At 43.5% G+C, this 16,023-nt stretch overlaps 1 protein-coding gene across 2 annotated transcripts; it reads left to right on the top strand.

The window, feature by feature from the left end:
- Nucleotides 1–421: 421 nt before the first annotated feature.
- micall1a (MICAL-like 1a) lies at nucleotides 422–15,966 on the top strand. 2 transcript variants are annotated; one of them, XM_035177408.2, is made up of 16 exons: nucleotides 422–1,333; nucleotides 4,276–4,324; nucleotides 7,083–7,224; nucleotides 7,530–7,630; nucleotides 8,863–9,002; nucleotides 9,393–10,060; nucleotides 10,144–10,204; nucleotides 10,383–10,819; nucleotides 11,147–11,538; nucleotides 11,629–11,763; nucleotides 11,923–12,049; nucleotides 12,228–12,318; nucleotides 12,874–12,947; nucleotides 13,370–13,484; nucleotides 13,575–13,621; nucleotides 13,784–15,966. In XM_035177408.2, exons 1-16 carry the CDS (start codon nucleotides 1,188–1,190, stop codon nucleotides 13,924–13,926), a joined length of 2,868 nt encoding a protein of 955 aa, XP_035033299.2. In that variant the 5' UTR covers nucleotides 422–1,187; the 3' UTR covers nucleotides 13,927–15,966. The 2 variants fall into 2 exon arrangements, with proteins under 2 accessions (XP_035033299.2, XP_035033307.2); XM_035177416.2 differs by having other exon boundaries at nucleotides 423–1,333; nucleotides 11,189–11,538.
- Nucleotides 15,967–16,023: the final 57 nt, after the last annotated feature.

Below are 16,023 nucleotides of genomic sequence, written 5' to 3'. Positions count from 1 at the left end.
TTTAACTGTGCAATCCGTTTCGCTGTACATATTTTCACACTGTACATATTCTATTTACACTGCATATATTATCTATATTCCATATCTTTTTTTGTACTTCCTTGCATTTATAAGCATTGCATGTTTACCTCTTATTACTTTACCGATGTCTATATTGGGGCCGTGCTGTACCACTGCTACTCTCCCCATTGTGGGACTAATAAATAATGATTTTATCTAATCTTCTACATTTTTCATTGGTGATTAAAAAAGAGACCAAGGAGTAGCTCGTGGAATTATGGAAAACCATGGGGGGAAAAAAGCATCACTTTTGATCAATAACGCGGTGGGAAAACAAAAAGAAACGACAGATGGCACTCTTGGTTCTCCGTACACATCGACTCAGCAGCTCCGCCAGCTGGACACAAGGGGGAACAGCAGCCTGACACAGTGTGTGACGGCAGAGACCGCTGCCAGCGCCCCTCTGGATGCAGCTAGCGTGGCTGAGCACCGGCACCGGGCTGCTTCCTCCATCACCCACAACTGTGTGTAGCAGTGTGTTTTAATGTTGTTATCGCAGAGAGGACCGCAGGAGAACCGCACCGGACATCACACTCTGTACCCGGGGTTTTAACAGCCGCTGCAGGCAAACCCCCGAGCTGCGTGTCCACCAGGAGGGAACTACCACCCAGTGTCCACTGGACCTGCACCATCGCTCCTTCAGCGGAGACCGAGGAGGACACCCAGTACCACCAGCCCTGCACCAGCAGCTAGCAGCAGGCTAACGTGGCTGGTTGACGTTAGCTAAGTTGGCTACGTGAGGAACTTTGCTGGCAGAGCCTCCGCCATGAACTCAGGATACCAGCCGTGTTTCAACCCGGTTGTTCTGCTCAAAGTCCCGGTTTAGTCGCTGTAACGTTATTCGCCGCGTGGAGAAGCCGGTCCATGAGATAAACCTGGAGGAATAATGCGTGTTGGAGTTGCCAAAGTTAGCCGACATGTAGCTAGCGAGCGGGGCTAGCTATTTAACGTGACTCACTGGCCGTGGATGAATGCAGTGTAACATCGGGTGTTGTCTGGATGTCTGTCGCCTCTTCACAGGCGACGACTCGTTCATGACCGGAGACAAACCCAGTCCACTGTCTCCTCTGAGGCAAGGGAAACGAGGACAACGTTGTTTTATGTGAACAGAAGAGCACAGTGACAGCATGATGGGATCCCTGAAGGCTCTGCAGGAGTGGTGTCGGATACAGTGTGAGAACTACAACGATGTGGAAGTAAAGGACATGTCCACGTCCTTCAGGGACGGTTTGGCATTTTGTGCCATAATCCACCGCTTCAGACCAGATCTGATGTAAGTAGCCTGAAGTCAGATCATGTAACACCGAAGCCCACTAACCTGAAATCAGTTCACAGGCGTTTTAACATTGTAATGAACTGGTTGTGGACTGGCTCCAGTCAAAGGTTGACAGCCTTCACACTGTTTTCTGTAGTAAAATACAGAAATTATTACTATGATCATCTATTCAGGGTAATAATAATAATGCATAAATATAACACAACTGACTCATCTGCGCTATAGATTATTCTGTGTTTGTCTGTGATTATGTAAAGCACGTGCCTAAAACATTATAGTTTTGATGATTGATATTGATAGAGTTGTTTATAGTTTTAAATATGTTAACCTGATATTAAAGTACGAATGCTTACACATGAAAATGTCCAATCCGTGTTAAATTAGTCGACGCTGTACATGTTGATAATGTTATTTAATGGTAGACAATCACCAGTAGAAATATTTAGATTCAGTATTGCAGAGTGAGTGAGAGGTCAGTGTGCTGTAATTAACCCAGGCTGACAAGTCGTACCCTGTCTGTAACAACACGCCCCTCCTCTCTGCATTTTACACCTACACACACACCCACACACACTGTACAGAAGCCACCACAGAACACAACAGCAGTGTCAGTGTGTTTTCAAAGGGCTCATTTTAGGGATGAGGAAGTGATGACTCTCCATTGTTCTGGTACAGACCAAAACGAACTGTAAATGACATACTAACTTATTGACCTACAGCTGATAGCTCATCTAAAGTTCGTAGGTGAGTTCGACCAGCCTTTGCTGGGTCCTGATAGACACAGGAATTCCATCTCCCAGATAAGATGGGCCATCATGTGCCTTGTTAAAATATGTCTGTAGACCTTTTTGTACTAATTTGATTAGAAACCTCTCCAGTATTTGCAGTGTGACAGAACACACACACTGACTCTGACATTCATGTGGATCTCTCTAGAAAAGCACCAGTTCTGTGTAGCATAGCGTGGCCCTGTGTTTCTCAGTGGGTAGAGCCGCCTGTTGACAGCATCCGGATTAGTAGTTTGAGTCAGACTGAAACAACTCTTTGACCCTTGCTGTTGTAGGAGAACTGTGTTAAACCACTCAGTACATGACATGTTGTGTCCCTGGAGGGAAAATGTGGTCTGATGGGAGGGTTTTAGACAATGAGCGTCTTGCTCGCGCTGTTCACCTCCCAGGTGGGGCAGACTTTTGTGGACAATTTGGAATCATGCTTGGATGGGAGCAGAGTAAACATTCACTGTGGAGCAGTCTCTTAAGTACAAGTCAGTGAAGTGGAATATATCTACGTACACGTCGCAGCAGTAAAGCTCCAAGTACAACAACGGAGAAATCCTCAACACCCAACTTTTGAGCGCCGCCTCTCCAATTTGTGTCCCAGCATGCCTCCCTGTCCAGCCCTCAGTGCTCTGATCCAGACAGACAGTCCGTCAGGCTAATCTGCGGCTGAGACCTCGGCCTGTCAAACTGGATTTAACTCTAATGCTGGGCCAGGCCAACATAGAGCCACCCTGCACCGAGCGGGATTTCATCCAAACACATCCATGGGCCCAGAGGAGAGACGTTAGCGCGGCAAATGGCCTTATCTGATTTTTCTACTGTCACTCAGCCAACTGGAGAGGGAGTAGATCCGACTTCGATAAACCATTCAAGTCTAGTCATTAACCAAACTCCATGGGACAGTGTATTTAAAGTCAGTTGTGTTCATGTAGAGCTCCTGATTAAACTCCATCTTGCGGTTTAGCACTGGTCGTTTAGTCTCTACCACTTCTCTAGGGAAACTATAGATTATTATGTATTTATAAGCTTCATGTTTGACTGTCACAGCATCACTGAATCTCAATCCTGTTTGCTCCAGCACAAATTTACCACCTGACTGAACCAAATGTAGCAGATACACTGGTTCACTCAGGTTTTGATCATGTGGATATTAAAGGACTGTCACACAGTGCACAGACACACAGACACACCGCTCAATAGAAGTCCTCTCTCCGAAAATAAACCTAGAAGCGAGACTCTTGAGTCCCAGTGGATTAGGTTTGCAGTGCAGATCACACACATCACTCCGCCATCGGCTGGCACTGTCTGCCCTGTGAGTCTCAAAAAACGTTGAACTTCCAGGGACAGTTTTGGCAGTGTTTGTTTTTAGGTTGCTGTACCTCCGTCTGGTTATATTGGCAGACATGACACAGTGGACTTGTTTTGACATGATCTTGATATTAGATCTGCTGCTCAGTGGGTTTGTGACCATGGGAACTAGATTATAGAGAACAGAGGTCACTTTGTGTGGCTCCAACACGGAGCTCATTCATAGGGTTTTGCCTTGTTGAAAGTTCCACATGGTCTCCACAAGCTCACACTGGGGTCGCCATGTTTTATATATTTTTTTCCACCCCACTGTTGTCGTACTGCGAGACACTTAAATCAACATGAATTTACTTAGACACAACCGCACTTTCATCCCAGAAACACCTCAGACATTTTCCAGTTTTACTGCAGGATGTTTACTGGGGAGAGCTCTGGCTTTAGTTCCATCGCTCCGGGCTTTTCAAAGCAGAACCTTGTAATTATCAGCCCCATCACTCCTGTTCGCGCCAGCACTTCTTTCCTTTTGTCCTGGCAGTTGTTTATATCAGGAATCATTTATTGTGTGGTGTGGGACCAGTTGTTTCTAGGAGCTGGGAAGCCATACACTCACCATTTCTTCCTGTCACGCTGTCAAGCCAATAATAGCTTTTTGATGGTTCATAGCATAAGAGGAAATAGGCCAGCAAGCTAAATGCAGTACTGTCCTGGATCAACATGGACAGTCACGTCTTTATGATCCTCTATTCTGCCCTTGGCCTCAGAGCAGATACCACAAGTTCAGTTGTTGCAGGCTGTATATCTGTACCAAATGTTAATTTGAACTTTAACATCTACTCTCTTTTGTCATTCCAGAGACTTTGGTTTGCTGTCTAAAGAGAACGTCTACGACAACAACCGACTGGTGAGTCAGTTTACAGCTGTATGTTTTGAGCTTCGAACGATGCTCTATAATCATGTGTTGGTGGTAATGTCACTGTGGTGTGTTTAATCACCTGAGGCCCAACTATTATCTGTCACTTAGCTTAAGGCGTTGGATTTGTTTCTGCGTGTGCTGCACTCTTCCATAACATTATAACGTTCAATGATTTCATTCAGTCATGGTGGGTGTGACCTCAGTGTATTCGAATGTGTGGAGAAAAGTTTCACTTAATCCTGATGACGCCAAAGAGGGATGAAACCAGAGGATTCAGCCTCCAAAAAAGGGAAAAATAATCAAATCCTTGACTAAGCCTGTTGAGACCACGTAGGGAAAGATTTAAAGCGTAAGAGTGCTTTATTTGCACTAAGTAATTTTGCAAGTAGAATGAATCCAAGGTTTTTTTAAATCATACTTTCCGTGTTGGCTTTTTTTCCACATCATCTGTAAGCCAACAGAATATTGAGGGATGAAATGGGAGTCTCCTCATTTTCAGTATGAGCAGAGCTTTGGCAGCTCTCTGCTGCTGTTTACATTATTTTTATCCAGCAGCTCTCAGGGAAAGTGAGGCCACTGGTGGTAGCAGCAGAAATACACTCCTGGTATGCTGGCTGTAAAGTACTGACTCCATAAGGCCTAAGCCCTAGAAGGTAATCCACGACGGGTAATGTAGAGAGCATGCGAAGCTTCTAGGTCAGATTGTACTACGTAATTGCCAGATGTGAGCTTCTTGAATTTGTTCACAGTTGACTCTCCATGGATTACTTTTCTTATAGACGTTTTAATACAGGAGATCATGGTACACTGAATACACCCTGTTCATGTGAGACTGCTGTCAAAGGTCGATCTCTTAGTGTCAGTAGTGATGACTTGCACTGAATTGCATTATGCAGTAAAAGTCCATCCATTATCTATACCGCTTATCCTCGCCTATCACGAGGCTTGAGCCCCCCTATCATGTATATTATGTATATATGTATACATATTATGTATATTAAGAATAGCATGAATAAAATAATTAATACGCGCAGCTACTCATTTAAGAAAAGTATCGATCCTTATGTGTTGATCCCTGTTGATAATCTGGCGGTGGTTACAAACAAATCAACGCTTAAACTGTTGTGGGTTAGAGACGTCAGCTGAGTCGGTGTGTGAGTGTCTGCGTGTCAGTAGAAGAGAGAGAGAAGAGAGCAAGAGGAGTCAGGTTGGACTGAATGATTGAATTAATATATATAATTTAATAATGTACACTCTAGCACGGTTGTAATGATCTCTCTGTAAAGGCAGATCGTAGAGACTTTGTTAATTTTTTAATATATTTAACTAAAATATTTTGCCCTCTGAAATAAAGTTCCATGCCCAAGGTACTGTTAACTACCTGAGCTGCATGAAGGCGGGTTAGCTCAGTCTGGAAGGAGCATTACTCATCATCATCATCATTGAGTCGTCATCCGAACAACAACACTTACCTAATTTTCTTTTAAAAGAATCTTGATTTGAACGGAAGTAAGTTCATGTGAGCTATTGGCATCTTCAGCAAGAGCAGCAGTGTGTTTTGTTTTGGTCTGTGGTCAGTAAATAGGTCTCGATAGTGCATACGGAATATGTGTATTAGTCTAGAGGTTTCAATAGTTTTCAGTAAATTGCAGTAAAACTAAGAATAGAGAAGCATCTAATCTGTAAAGCAGGTATTATGTGTACAAAACTGTTTCTTTACATGTTGACCATTTGTTGCCTTTTTTGAGTTACGTCAGTGTTGTGTAACTGCCATAAGTATTGTGTTATGTAACCTAACCCGCTCTCTCAGGTCTTCAATGGAATGTCTTTATCAGAGTGATGGTTAGCCTCAAAGAACAAACCAAAATAACATAGCGAGCAAATGACTGATGTTTTGGCAGCAGAGTTAGACTATTCAGGGCAACAAGTATCTGCTGGTTAGTGGGCTTTGGTTAGCGTGTTGGTCTGTTGCACACATGCACGCAACAAAGATTATTCTGCCCTCAGTTTCTATGTGTTTACATGAAGACAAATAAGCAGACTTTTGTAAATACCAAGATTTAAGGTTTAATTTGATGAAAACAAATTTACAGTAATGTAACTGTACCTTGTGTTATTCGATAGCCTCATTACAAGGAATAATGATAAAAGCAAAACCTTCACTGATGCATACAGTTTCAGTTTCATCTGCTAATGTGTCTGCCTCCCCAGTACAATGAAGGTAAATGGATTTTCTGTTTATGCAGCTTGAAGCAATGTGAAATTCTATATGAAAATGTCATGGTAATGCACAGAGTCCACTGTCACTATTTTTCCTGTGTGATTACTTCATACCAAAGAATTGGTCCTGATGGAGATCAGGCCAAGTATGACTATCAGCTGAAATCTTAATGAGTTATCCAGTGGTTCACCTGGTTAGAGTGAAGAGATATCATCATGATCAGATCCCTGACCTTGACTGTATTTAAATTATTTGCATTCATGTAAACTCACTGATTAAAATGGTAAATGGTCTGTGTTCATATAACTCTCTGTGTGCAGCACTTCCTATGTGCAGCACTTTCTCTTTAACACATCACTCACACATAGAATCACCAACCTTCCTGTTAATGGAAACCCCCCTGTACATCCTGGGCCACAATCGCCTATGCCTATAGTGTTTCAGTCTCTTTCTTATCTCCTGACTAACCTACCTCTCCTATTAACTCCCTTCTTTCCCCTTTTCTCTGTCTTCTCCACATTGTAGGCATTTGAAGTGGCCGAGACACAGCTGGGGATTCCAGCCCTGTTGGACCCAGAGGACATGGTGTCCATGAAAGTGCCTGACCGGCTCAGTATCATTACCTATGTCTCCCAGTATTACAACTTCTTCAACAACAAATCTCAAGGTTGGTTTGCTTAATTCAGCTGGATTTGATTTGTAGCGATATGAGCTCCATAAAATACATTTGATATCTGGATTTGAATCCTGTTATTCAATCCCCATTCTGTACAGATATATGCATTAAATGAAGACAGGGATATTACAATTTACAAAAAGGATTTTACTGTATTCCTCATTTAACTTCAGAGCCTTGTAAACAATCCACTCTTGGCACATCTGGAGATGGCGCCACTTAACTTGTGGGTGTGACAACAGCTTCCTTTTTTTTTTGTTGTCATTAACTGATTTCCTCTACATCCTCTCTTGCAGCAAACCCACCTTGCATGAAGAGGCCGAGTTCTGTCGGTTATAATGAGCCGGCCCAGAAAAGACCTTTGACCCCTTTGGAAGACAAAGTGGTTGAGTCTGAGGTAAGAACGACACTTTGCACGGGGAGAGGGCAAAGTAACGACCAGTAATTCCCCTTGTGCATGTGTTGACTTCTCTCTAAATTTCTAAGACTTAGTAGACTTTGGGCCACACTTAACTCTACACAGTAAGCCCTGCATGATGACAGTATGGAGCTGCCTGTTGGTAAGCTGTAAGTAATGTGTTTTTTGTTTACAGTGTCCTGAAGTACAGTGAAGCCTCACATTGTTTTGTTGCATATTGCTGTGTATGTGAAGCCTTGGAATATCTAAGTGTAATTCTGCATGTGCTATTCTGGGGGTATTAACGCATCAGATCTGGACAATACAAATCCCATCCCAGTACAACAATGTACAATATCCACATACGTATTTTATAAGTACTACTTCCTCTTGTGGGCTTTGTGTTGCACAGCAGGGGAAAACCAAAGCGACAGAGGTAGAGTCATTCTATAAAGATAGCCTCTGTATCCTGTCTCTCTTCTCTTTCGCATGCCTTCAACTTCTTACCTCCATCCCCACACTCCAATGTACTGCCACCCTCCTCCACCTCAGCCTCCACCCCTCCCGACCCCAGTTCAGATGGAAATCCATTCCACTCCCTCCTCTTCCTGTTCTTCTTCCTCCTCACATCTGATCCCCCCTCCACTCTCTGATCCCGAGCCTAGGCAGTAGGATGGGGGTTGGGGGGGTGGGCTAGGAGGTGAAAGCTAAACTGTTAGGTCAGTCTTTTAAAAAAACAAACATATCTTATATTTTACATAAAAGACTAACCATTGCAATATCCTAACACTGTGTGCCAAGTTTTTGAATATGCTGCTTCTAACCCCTTTACATTATTTACTTAACCCCCAAAAAACAGATATATCATCCCTGAATATCAGTTATATCCTAAACGTGTGACTCGCAGAGCCACTAACCCCAGCTGTTTGGATTTTATTTACTAATAAACACTTAAATACATCATGGTAAACATTTTTGAGTTGATCAGAGATTGTGTTTTAAAATGAAAACTGAAATGCAGTAGCAAAGCACGTGAAACAACGAGCAGTAGATGTTGCAGTAACCACGCAGACGTAGTTAGCTTAACACAATGATCGAAAATCCGCATCCTCAAATCCTGACTCCGTGTTTGATCTCCCCTCCCCCCTCCCCCATTACTCTCCATCTTCCCCCTCCTGATGTCTCCACCCCGTCCCCTCTCTGCGAAACAACGTCCCTGTAACTTGCACTAGCCGAGCCAGCCCTCGCAGACGGGTGGAGAAGCGGTCCAGCGCAGCTCGCTCAGCAGCACCTGCGCTGCCTGCCAGAAACACGTCCACCTGGTGCAGAGGTTTCTGGTGGACGGCAAGCTCTACCATCGCAACTGCTTCAGGTGAATCCCACAGCTACAGTAACTGTGTGTTACATGGACTGAGTGAAATAGGCTCTAGAGTAGAGCTGTTGCAATATCCAGATATTGGCAATTAATTATTGATATTGGTGTAATAATGAGCATTTAATAATGCCATGTAAATGAATCATAATCTAAATCAATGAATCTCAATAGTACTTTCTATCATGACAATATAGTTATCATTGATTCTTTTGTTCATTATAGTTGTGAAAATATCATATCGTGACAGCCCTACTCTGGAGGTCTAATGTATTTCTAAAAATGCTGTAATGCTCTTTTCATTTTCCTAAATCCTTAGTCAGGTAATAACTGTCCCTCTTTATGACCTGTTGAAGATCTTACTTTCTTCCTGTGTCGTTGTTGTCTCAGGTGCACAGAGTGTCACAGCACTCTCCTTCCTGGATCTTACAAATTGGTGAGCGACGCTGGATCGTTGGTCTGTACACATCACCTCGCAAGACAAGCTTTAGCCAACCAGAATGGCCGACCGGACATCAGTAAGAAACCAGTGGTGGTTCCGTCTTTCAGGATTGGTCGCAGCACGACTCCTCACACCTCGCCCTCTGTGAGAGACCAGGCTAAGACTCCATCCCCAGTAGGCCGAACAAATGATACTGACATGCCTACCAGTGTCCCTGCCACTATCACTCCTGTTACAACAAATAAAACAGATGTTTTGGAAAAAGCAAAAGACATAGAAGATAGTGGAGCGACAGAGGAGACACCACGTTCCTCTTCTCCCCCAAACCCTTTTGACGAGAGCGATGAAGAGGAGGACGAGGGAGAGAAAGAGGAGGACGAGGGAGAGAAAGAGGAGGACCAGGGAGAGAAAGAGGAGGACCAGGGAGAGAAAGAGGAGGAGACTCAAACACCGGTCAAATATATAACCAACGGAGACGTTCCTTCTACGCCTGTCAGTAATAATGAAGGTGTCAGTCGGCCGGTTCCAGCGCCCCGCAGAGTTACTGAACCCACTCCTCCTCCTCGTCCTGCCCCTCGGGTTCGACTACCCCGTACGACAGACGGCCTTGCAGTTGGTGTGTGCTCGTAGCAAAGCAATAACTTTTCTAAAGTTATATACAATTTGATATTAATCCTCGCCTTTTATCTGAAATCACAGGGGAACGTCTGAAGCCTCCAACTCCTCCCAAACCTCGAGAGAGATCCCAGTCTCCCGGAAGGTAGATCAATTTCTTTGAAAGTCCTCCTCCTGTCCATTGCCACCATTTCACATACATGACTCATATCTTGTTACAGCATGTATGAGAGTTGTCTGCTCATCCATGCCTCTGTTTGGCTGTTTTGTTGTCTTCCCCTCTGTGTCCCCTCCATCCCTATCTGTGTATCTTCACTGTCCAGCCTGTCCAGTGGCACCCATAAACCTAAAGACCCACCTTGGCTGGCCCTCGTCCAATCAGAATCCAAGAAGAAGAAAGCCCCTCCCCCTCCCCCTGCCGGATTGGCAACACCTCCCAATGCAGGCTCTCTGTCCTCTCTCAAAGGGGATGGCTCCAGACCCAGCACACCGCCTCCGCCACCGCCCGCCAACCCATTTGACGATGATGACGATGAAAATAATGAGGCAGAGGAAGAAGAGGGGGGTGAAGGAGGTGCGATTCCACCCACAGTGGTGGCGAGTCACCCGTGGTACAGCATCTCTCATGCGGCTGACTCAACAGGTGCCGACACTCCCCCTAGTGGAGGGAGTTCATCGCGCTCTGCCAGCCCCGGGAGTGCAAAGAGCAAGAAACGTCGTCCAGCACCACGGGCGCCGCAGCCCCCTGCTGGTAACCAAGGTCTGTTTGATCAGAACCGCAAACATAAAACTCTTAAGATTTTATTGAAACTCTCACTGAAATAATTTTGTATAAAAAAAAGTATAAAATGACCCTGCAATTTAAAATGGTGGCATTTCAGAGCAGATGACATGGAATAATGACTCTTGTATTTGCAGTTTGCTAATGAAACGAAAAATATCCTCTATCCCAAATCTAGACGTTAATTGTTCTTTGCTCTTTGCTCTTTTCTCCATCCTGTCTCCATTTCAATCTACGACTTTGATTCCTGTTTTATTTCTGCATTCTTTGCTCTCATTTTTTTACTGAATCTTCTTCCCTCTTCAGTTCTTTCTCAATCTCAGCCTTCCTCTTGCTCTCCCTCTCCAGCTCTCAGCATAGAGAGTCTGTCCTCGGGCTCAGACCACAGCCCCTCCCAGCCACCTTTGGGTGGCAGTGCCAGCAGGGACCAGGAACACACCTTCACCAAAAGTATCTCAGAGCCTTCCATTTGCTCACCATGCGACCCCTCTGACTTGCCTTCCTCCTCCACAAACGAACACCTGCTTCATCCCTCCCCCAGCCCGTACCCTTCTCCTATGCTTTCAAACGCCAGCTCAGCTCCAGCCACCCCACAGACCAGTCGCAGTACGGGGACCAAAGGGGCTGGAGCCCCTCCACCACGACCCTCAACGACCCCCAGCCCACTGGCCTCCGGAGCCACACAGTCACACAGCAAGGTAATAGGATCACCTCCAAATAAAGGTATATTAATCAAAATACTTTGCACCTAATATAAATCCAACTGTGTGTTTCTCCTCTCATTTTAGCGGATTTGTAAAGAGAACCCGTTCAACAGGAAAGCTTCTCCCTCGCCTGCTAAGTCTAAAACCAAACCACCAAAAGGCTCACGTCCTGCAAGACCCCCGGCCCCTGGTCACGGCTTCCCACTCATCAAACGCAAAGTACAAAAACTAAAGACAGAATCTAGACAGCATCTTGTTTGTGTAACATTCATTCATACATATTCAGATTTTAGTGTAGAAATAAAATGCATAAAATAGAAAGTTCTGCATCAAAAACAGAAGAAGTAAATGGTCGGTTTCATTCAAACATCCCTCCAGGTGCAGACAGATCAGTTTATCCCAGTGGAGGACATCCACGGAGAGATGAGTCAGCTGGAGAAACAGCTGGATGAGCTGGAGCAGAGGGGAGTGGAGCTGGAGAAGAAGCTGAGAGACAACCCCAACGGTATCACATCGCTTTTAAGAGAGTTCTTTGACTCCCCTTATGCTGTGTCAAAGAAATTTTCACTACATTTAATATTGAAAAATTACTGAAAATCAAAAAAGCCAAGATTCCTGAACTTTTAAATAATAATAATGAAAATATAAGACATTGTGTTTCTGTTCCTTTGCTGTGATTACAGATGAGGATGAGGAGTGCCTGTTGGTGGACTGGTTCACTCTGATCCACGAGAAACACCTTTTAGTCCGACGAGAAGCGGAGCTGGTCTACACGTAAGTTTCAGGCTGCAGAGAGAGGCCGATGAGGAACCTTTTTTACCTGACCCCAAATCTTTCTTTAAAATATGGCAATACATGCAAATTTTAATTGATTACTTCACATCATCAGTCACTTAAATTACCAATAACTTCTTGATTAATGAGTAAGATGGGATTCAGTGGTTCTAATTAATTGTGTTCAGACATTTTCCTGGAGGAAATATGATCATGTAGAGCATTAAACCCATATCGTTACATCTAAGACACGCCCATAGCTGCCTGTAGTTCCTCCCTCATAGGATATTGACAGGTCCGAACCACTGTGGTTCGGCCAAAAGGAAATAGCTTAGAGCCGGGCAAGATGGATTCTTGCTTAGCAGAAATCCAGAAATCTAAGGATAAATGATATTGAAATATGAAGAGACATTTTTAATTTAGTCATATGCTTATTACATTGTACAAAATACATTTTTGGCGTTGTTTCTGTTATTCTTTACCTTGCAGAAAGCAGGTTGAAAGTAGTATATTGGAAGATACGAGTTTCTAACAGAGTTTGTATGTTGTGTGCAGGGCCAAGCAGCAGAACCTGGAGGAGAGGCAGGCTGATGTGGAGTATGAGCTGAGGTGTCTTCTCAACAAACCAGGTATGTTTGGCCTCATCATGTGAAGAGTGCTACATGGATAACCAGATTCATTACCTGTGTGTTAATTGTGATGCAAAGCAAATAACACACTTCTCTCCAAACGAAGAACCACTATTTTCTTATATCTGCACCAAAAGAATACCTAAAATTAAAGTGTTTCAACATCTGTTCACTAAATCCTAACATACTTCAGAGCACCCCCTAATAGTTCATGTAACATACACTGCATACACTACTCAACAGCATGCTGTCTGTTGAGGACTTGCATTTATATTTACTTATGTTACTGTTGCTTCATTAATTCACAAATGATCTAAATACCCACAACATGCTAGAGCACTCTTAGTTATCTTTGTTCAGGGCACTCACATTCAGTGTGTAGTAGGCCACAAATAATCCATCAACTTCCCTTTGTTTCTCAGAGAAAGACTGGACTGGGGAGGACAAGAGCCGGGAGCAGGAGCTAATGTCTGAGCTGGTCACCATCATTGAACAGCGCAACCAAATCGTCAACAACATGGACCAGGACAGGCAGAGGTGATTAATAACTGCTGGTTACTCTGACCCAGGATTTACAGAATGTTGATGTTTGCAGCTACCAGTGATTTAACAGTTGCTCTGTCACAGGGAGGAAGAGGAGGATAAACTAATGGAGGCCATGCTGAAGAAGAAAGGTAGGAATACGTTTTTTTCATTTGTATCAGATGAAAGATAATACAGACGAAGGCGGTCGCTGACTAAAACACGTAAATGTTGCATCTCACTCCTTTTTGTCCTCCCTCCCTTACTTATGTGAGTTTTAATCAGGTTTATTTTCTTATTTACCTCCTCATCAGACTTTCACAAGGAACCCGACAGCAAGCAACAGCAGCCCCACAAGAAAAAAGGGGCAAAGTTCAAACCCATTAAGGTTCTGAAGCGGCTGAGCCATAAAGGAGAACCAGGCAATAGCCACAGCCCTCGCAAGGAGAAGAGCTGAACAGCGGAGTACAAAGTTCTCACCCTACCCTCCAAGAGGACATAAGGAAAATAAAACAGGCCAAGAAGAAGAGATGACGTGTCCTTTAATAACCATGTTATTTTATTAATGACTTTTAAGTGCAACTCAGAACTCACTCCCTGCTCATCTTACTTGCTCATCTTACTTGATGCTTCTCCAAAAACGTCTCACCAGTGACGATTGTCTGTTGCCTTTGTGTTAAAACAGACAGTATGAAAAACTCAAGTGCTTTAAGAGCTGACACAAGCGTGTGTTAAGCTCTCTGACCTTTCAAGCTAGTGAAGTTTCTAAATGACGGTGATGACTTGTATGTTACCGCATCACTTTTCCTGCATTGCACAGCAGCTCTGAGACCTCGGATGAAGTCAGTGGGATGTGATTTTATCTCTGTTACTCATGAGTTTTTAATGTTTTTAATTTTTTTAATCTCATCTTAATTGCTCATGTTCATTACACGTCTCCTCTTTTGTTTAGTTTTTTCCAATCTTATTCAAGAGTGTGGTCTTTCAGTTTAGGAGCAGGCCTTATTAATTTCACATTCAACGTTTGTAATGCTTTCACTCAGTACCTTGTGCTTGCACTCAAATTACCCAGTGCTGAGATTTGCTGTGCTTGTGCTTAAAACGGTATGCTTGCACTCTTGCACTTTCCAGCTCTTCTCCTCGGGCTGCTTCACCTAAAACATCTGCTTTGAGATGTTGTTAAAATGAACAAATGAAATGATCCCGCCCCTCATTATAGATGTGTTGGCTTTACTTGTTTGAGAGTCCCATTCGGGTGGTCTCTGTTGATGCGCTTGAAGAGAAAAAGACGACAGCCTCGTAGAGCAGGAGTCCAGCGGATCCCTTGGTGAACATGGAGCGGCAAAATCAATTTCATTATGGGAAAACTGTTGCTAGCAACTATAAAAATATATGAGACACCGCCCTGTTTCTTTTTCCCCTCCAGTATGTTATGGGAAAAAGTGACCTCAACAGAGAAGCAGTGTGAAGCTGGAGCACAGGATATTTGAGTGCAAGCTCACAGTTTGAGCACAAGCAGAGCCAATCTAAGCACAAGTAGGGGCTTTTGGAATGAGAGCGCAGTGTTGCAAGGGAAAGCATCACAAAATCTGAACGTGAAATCAATAAGTCCTGCTCTCAAACTGAAAGACCACGCTTTTGAATTAAAATAAAAAATATCCTCTGCTCCAGTAGATGTATGAGAGATCTAAGAAGGTTTTATGTCGTGTCTGGTTTCAGCCTGTGGTACTAGTGAAAGGAAATTTTGCATCTTCTATCCTTGATCTTCATTAGTAATACCTTAGCTCTTCTAGCTGCTATAGTATGGTTGTTTGTAGTTTCTTTGTTTTTAGCTCCTTCAGTGATGTCGTCATGTGTGTAAATGCACATCATGCAACACATGGATGAATTGAGACACACTTTAATGAATGTTTGCGATGGGAAACTAAACTGGGATTAAAAAGTCTGACGGATTTGGACAATGCGAGTTGTAGAGGACAGCTTTATAGAAAGTATGATATATCTGACAGTTGTATTAATATGGAAGGTCACACATGCAATAATGAATATTAGAGAAGGCAGATACTTGGTTTTTAAAAACTCTACAAAACAGATTTAACCGTTGGGGGGGAAAACCAGAATATGCAATCATTAATTTATATTTTACGATGCCTTTCTGTGTTTCTGTGTTTTTGCCTTAAAAGTGGATAAGACAAGTTGTTTGAATACTTACATTTTGTACGGGTGCCATGTATTTGATTAGCTTCATTGTTGCAACTCATGTAAATGCCCGTATTGTTTACTGCTTTCTGTCCCTGTTTTGTCGTTTAGATTGTCTGTCTGTCTGTCCTCCATTTTAAATGGTTGATCTCTAGTATGACTATCTCTGCTTTGAGCCTGTCTTCATCTACAGCTGAAACCAAGTCCTTCTGCAGCTCTATACATTGTCCTCAAGCAGCAGCAGGATCATTTGAAATACTGACACTGGAAGGCAGAGAAATAAAATAAGTTAATCTAATGTTTGTTTCAAGTGAAGTTCATCCTTGTCTTTGTCGCCACACCTCAGCTGAAGCAC

The sequence above is a fragment of the Hippoglossus stenolepis genome, chromosome 2 (assembly GCF_022539355.2).
Source record: "Hippoglossus stenolepis isolate QCI-W04-F060 chromosome 2, HSTE1.2, whole genome shotgun sequence".
Classification (NCBI taxonomy): Eukaryota; Metazoa; Chordata; class Actinopteri; order Pleuronectiformes; family Pleuronectidae; genus Hippoglossus; species Hippoglossus stenolepis.
The sequence above is the reverse complement of the archived record's forward strand: the minus strand, read 5'-3'. Positions and strand labels throughout refer to the sequence as shown.

Coding starts and splice junctions, on each gene's coding strand:
- micall1a (XM_035177408.2), top strand. CDS start 1,188: ATGATGGGATCCCTGAAGGCTCTGCAGGAGTGGTGTCGGATACAGTGT. Junction 9,003..9,392: donor TACCATCGCAACTGCTTCAG/GTGAATCCCACA, acceptor TTGTTGTCTCAG/GTGCACAGAGTGTCACAGCA. Junction 12,948..13,369: donor GTGTCTTCTCAACAAACCAG/GTATGTTTGGCC, acceptor TTTGTTTCTCAG/AGAAAGACTGGACTGGGGAG.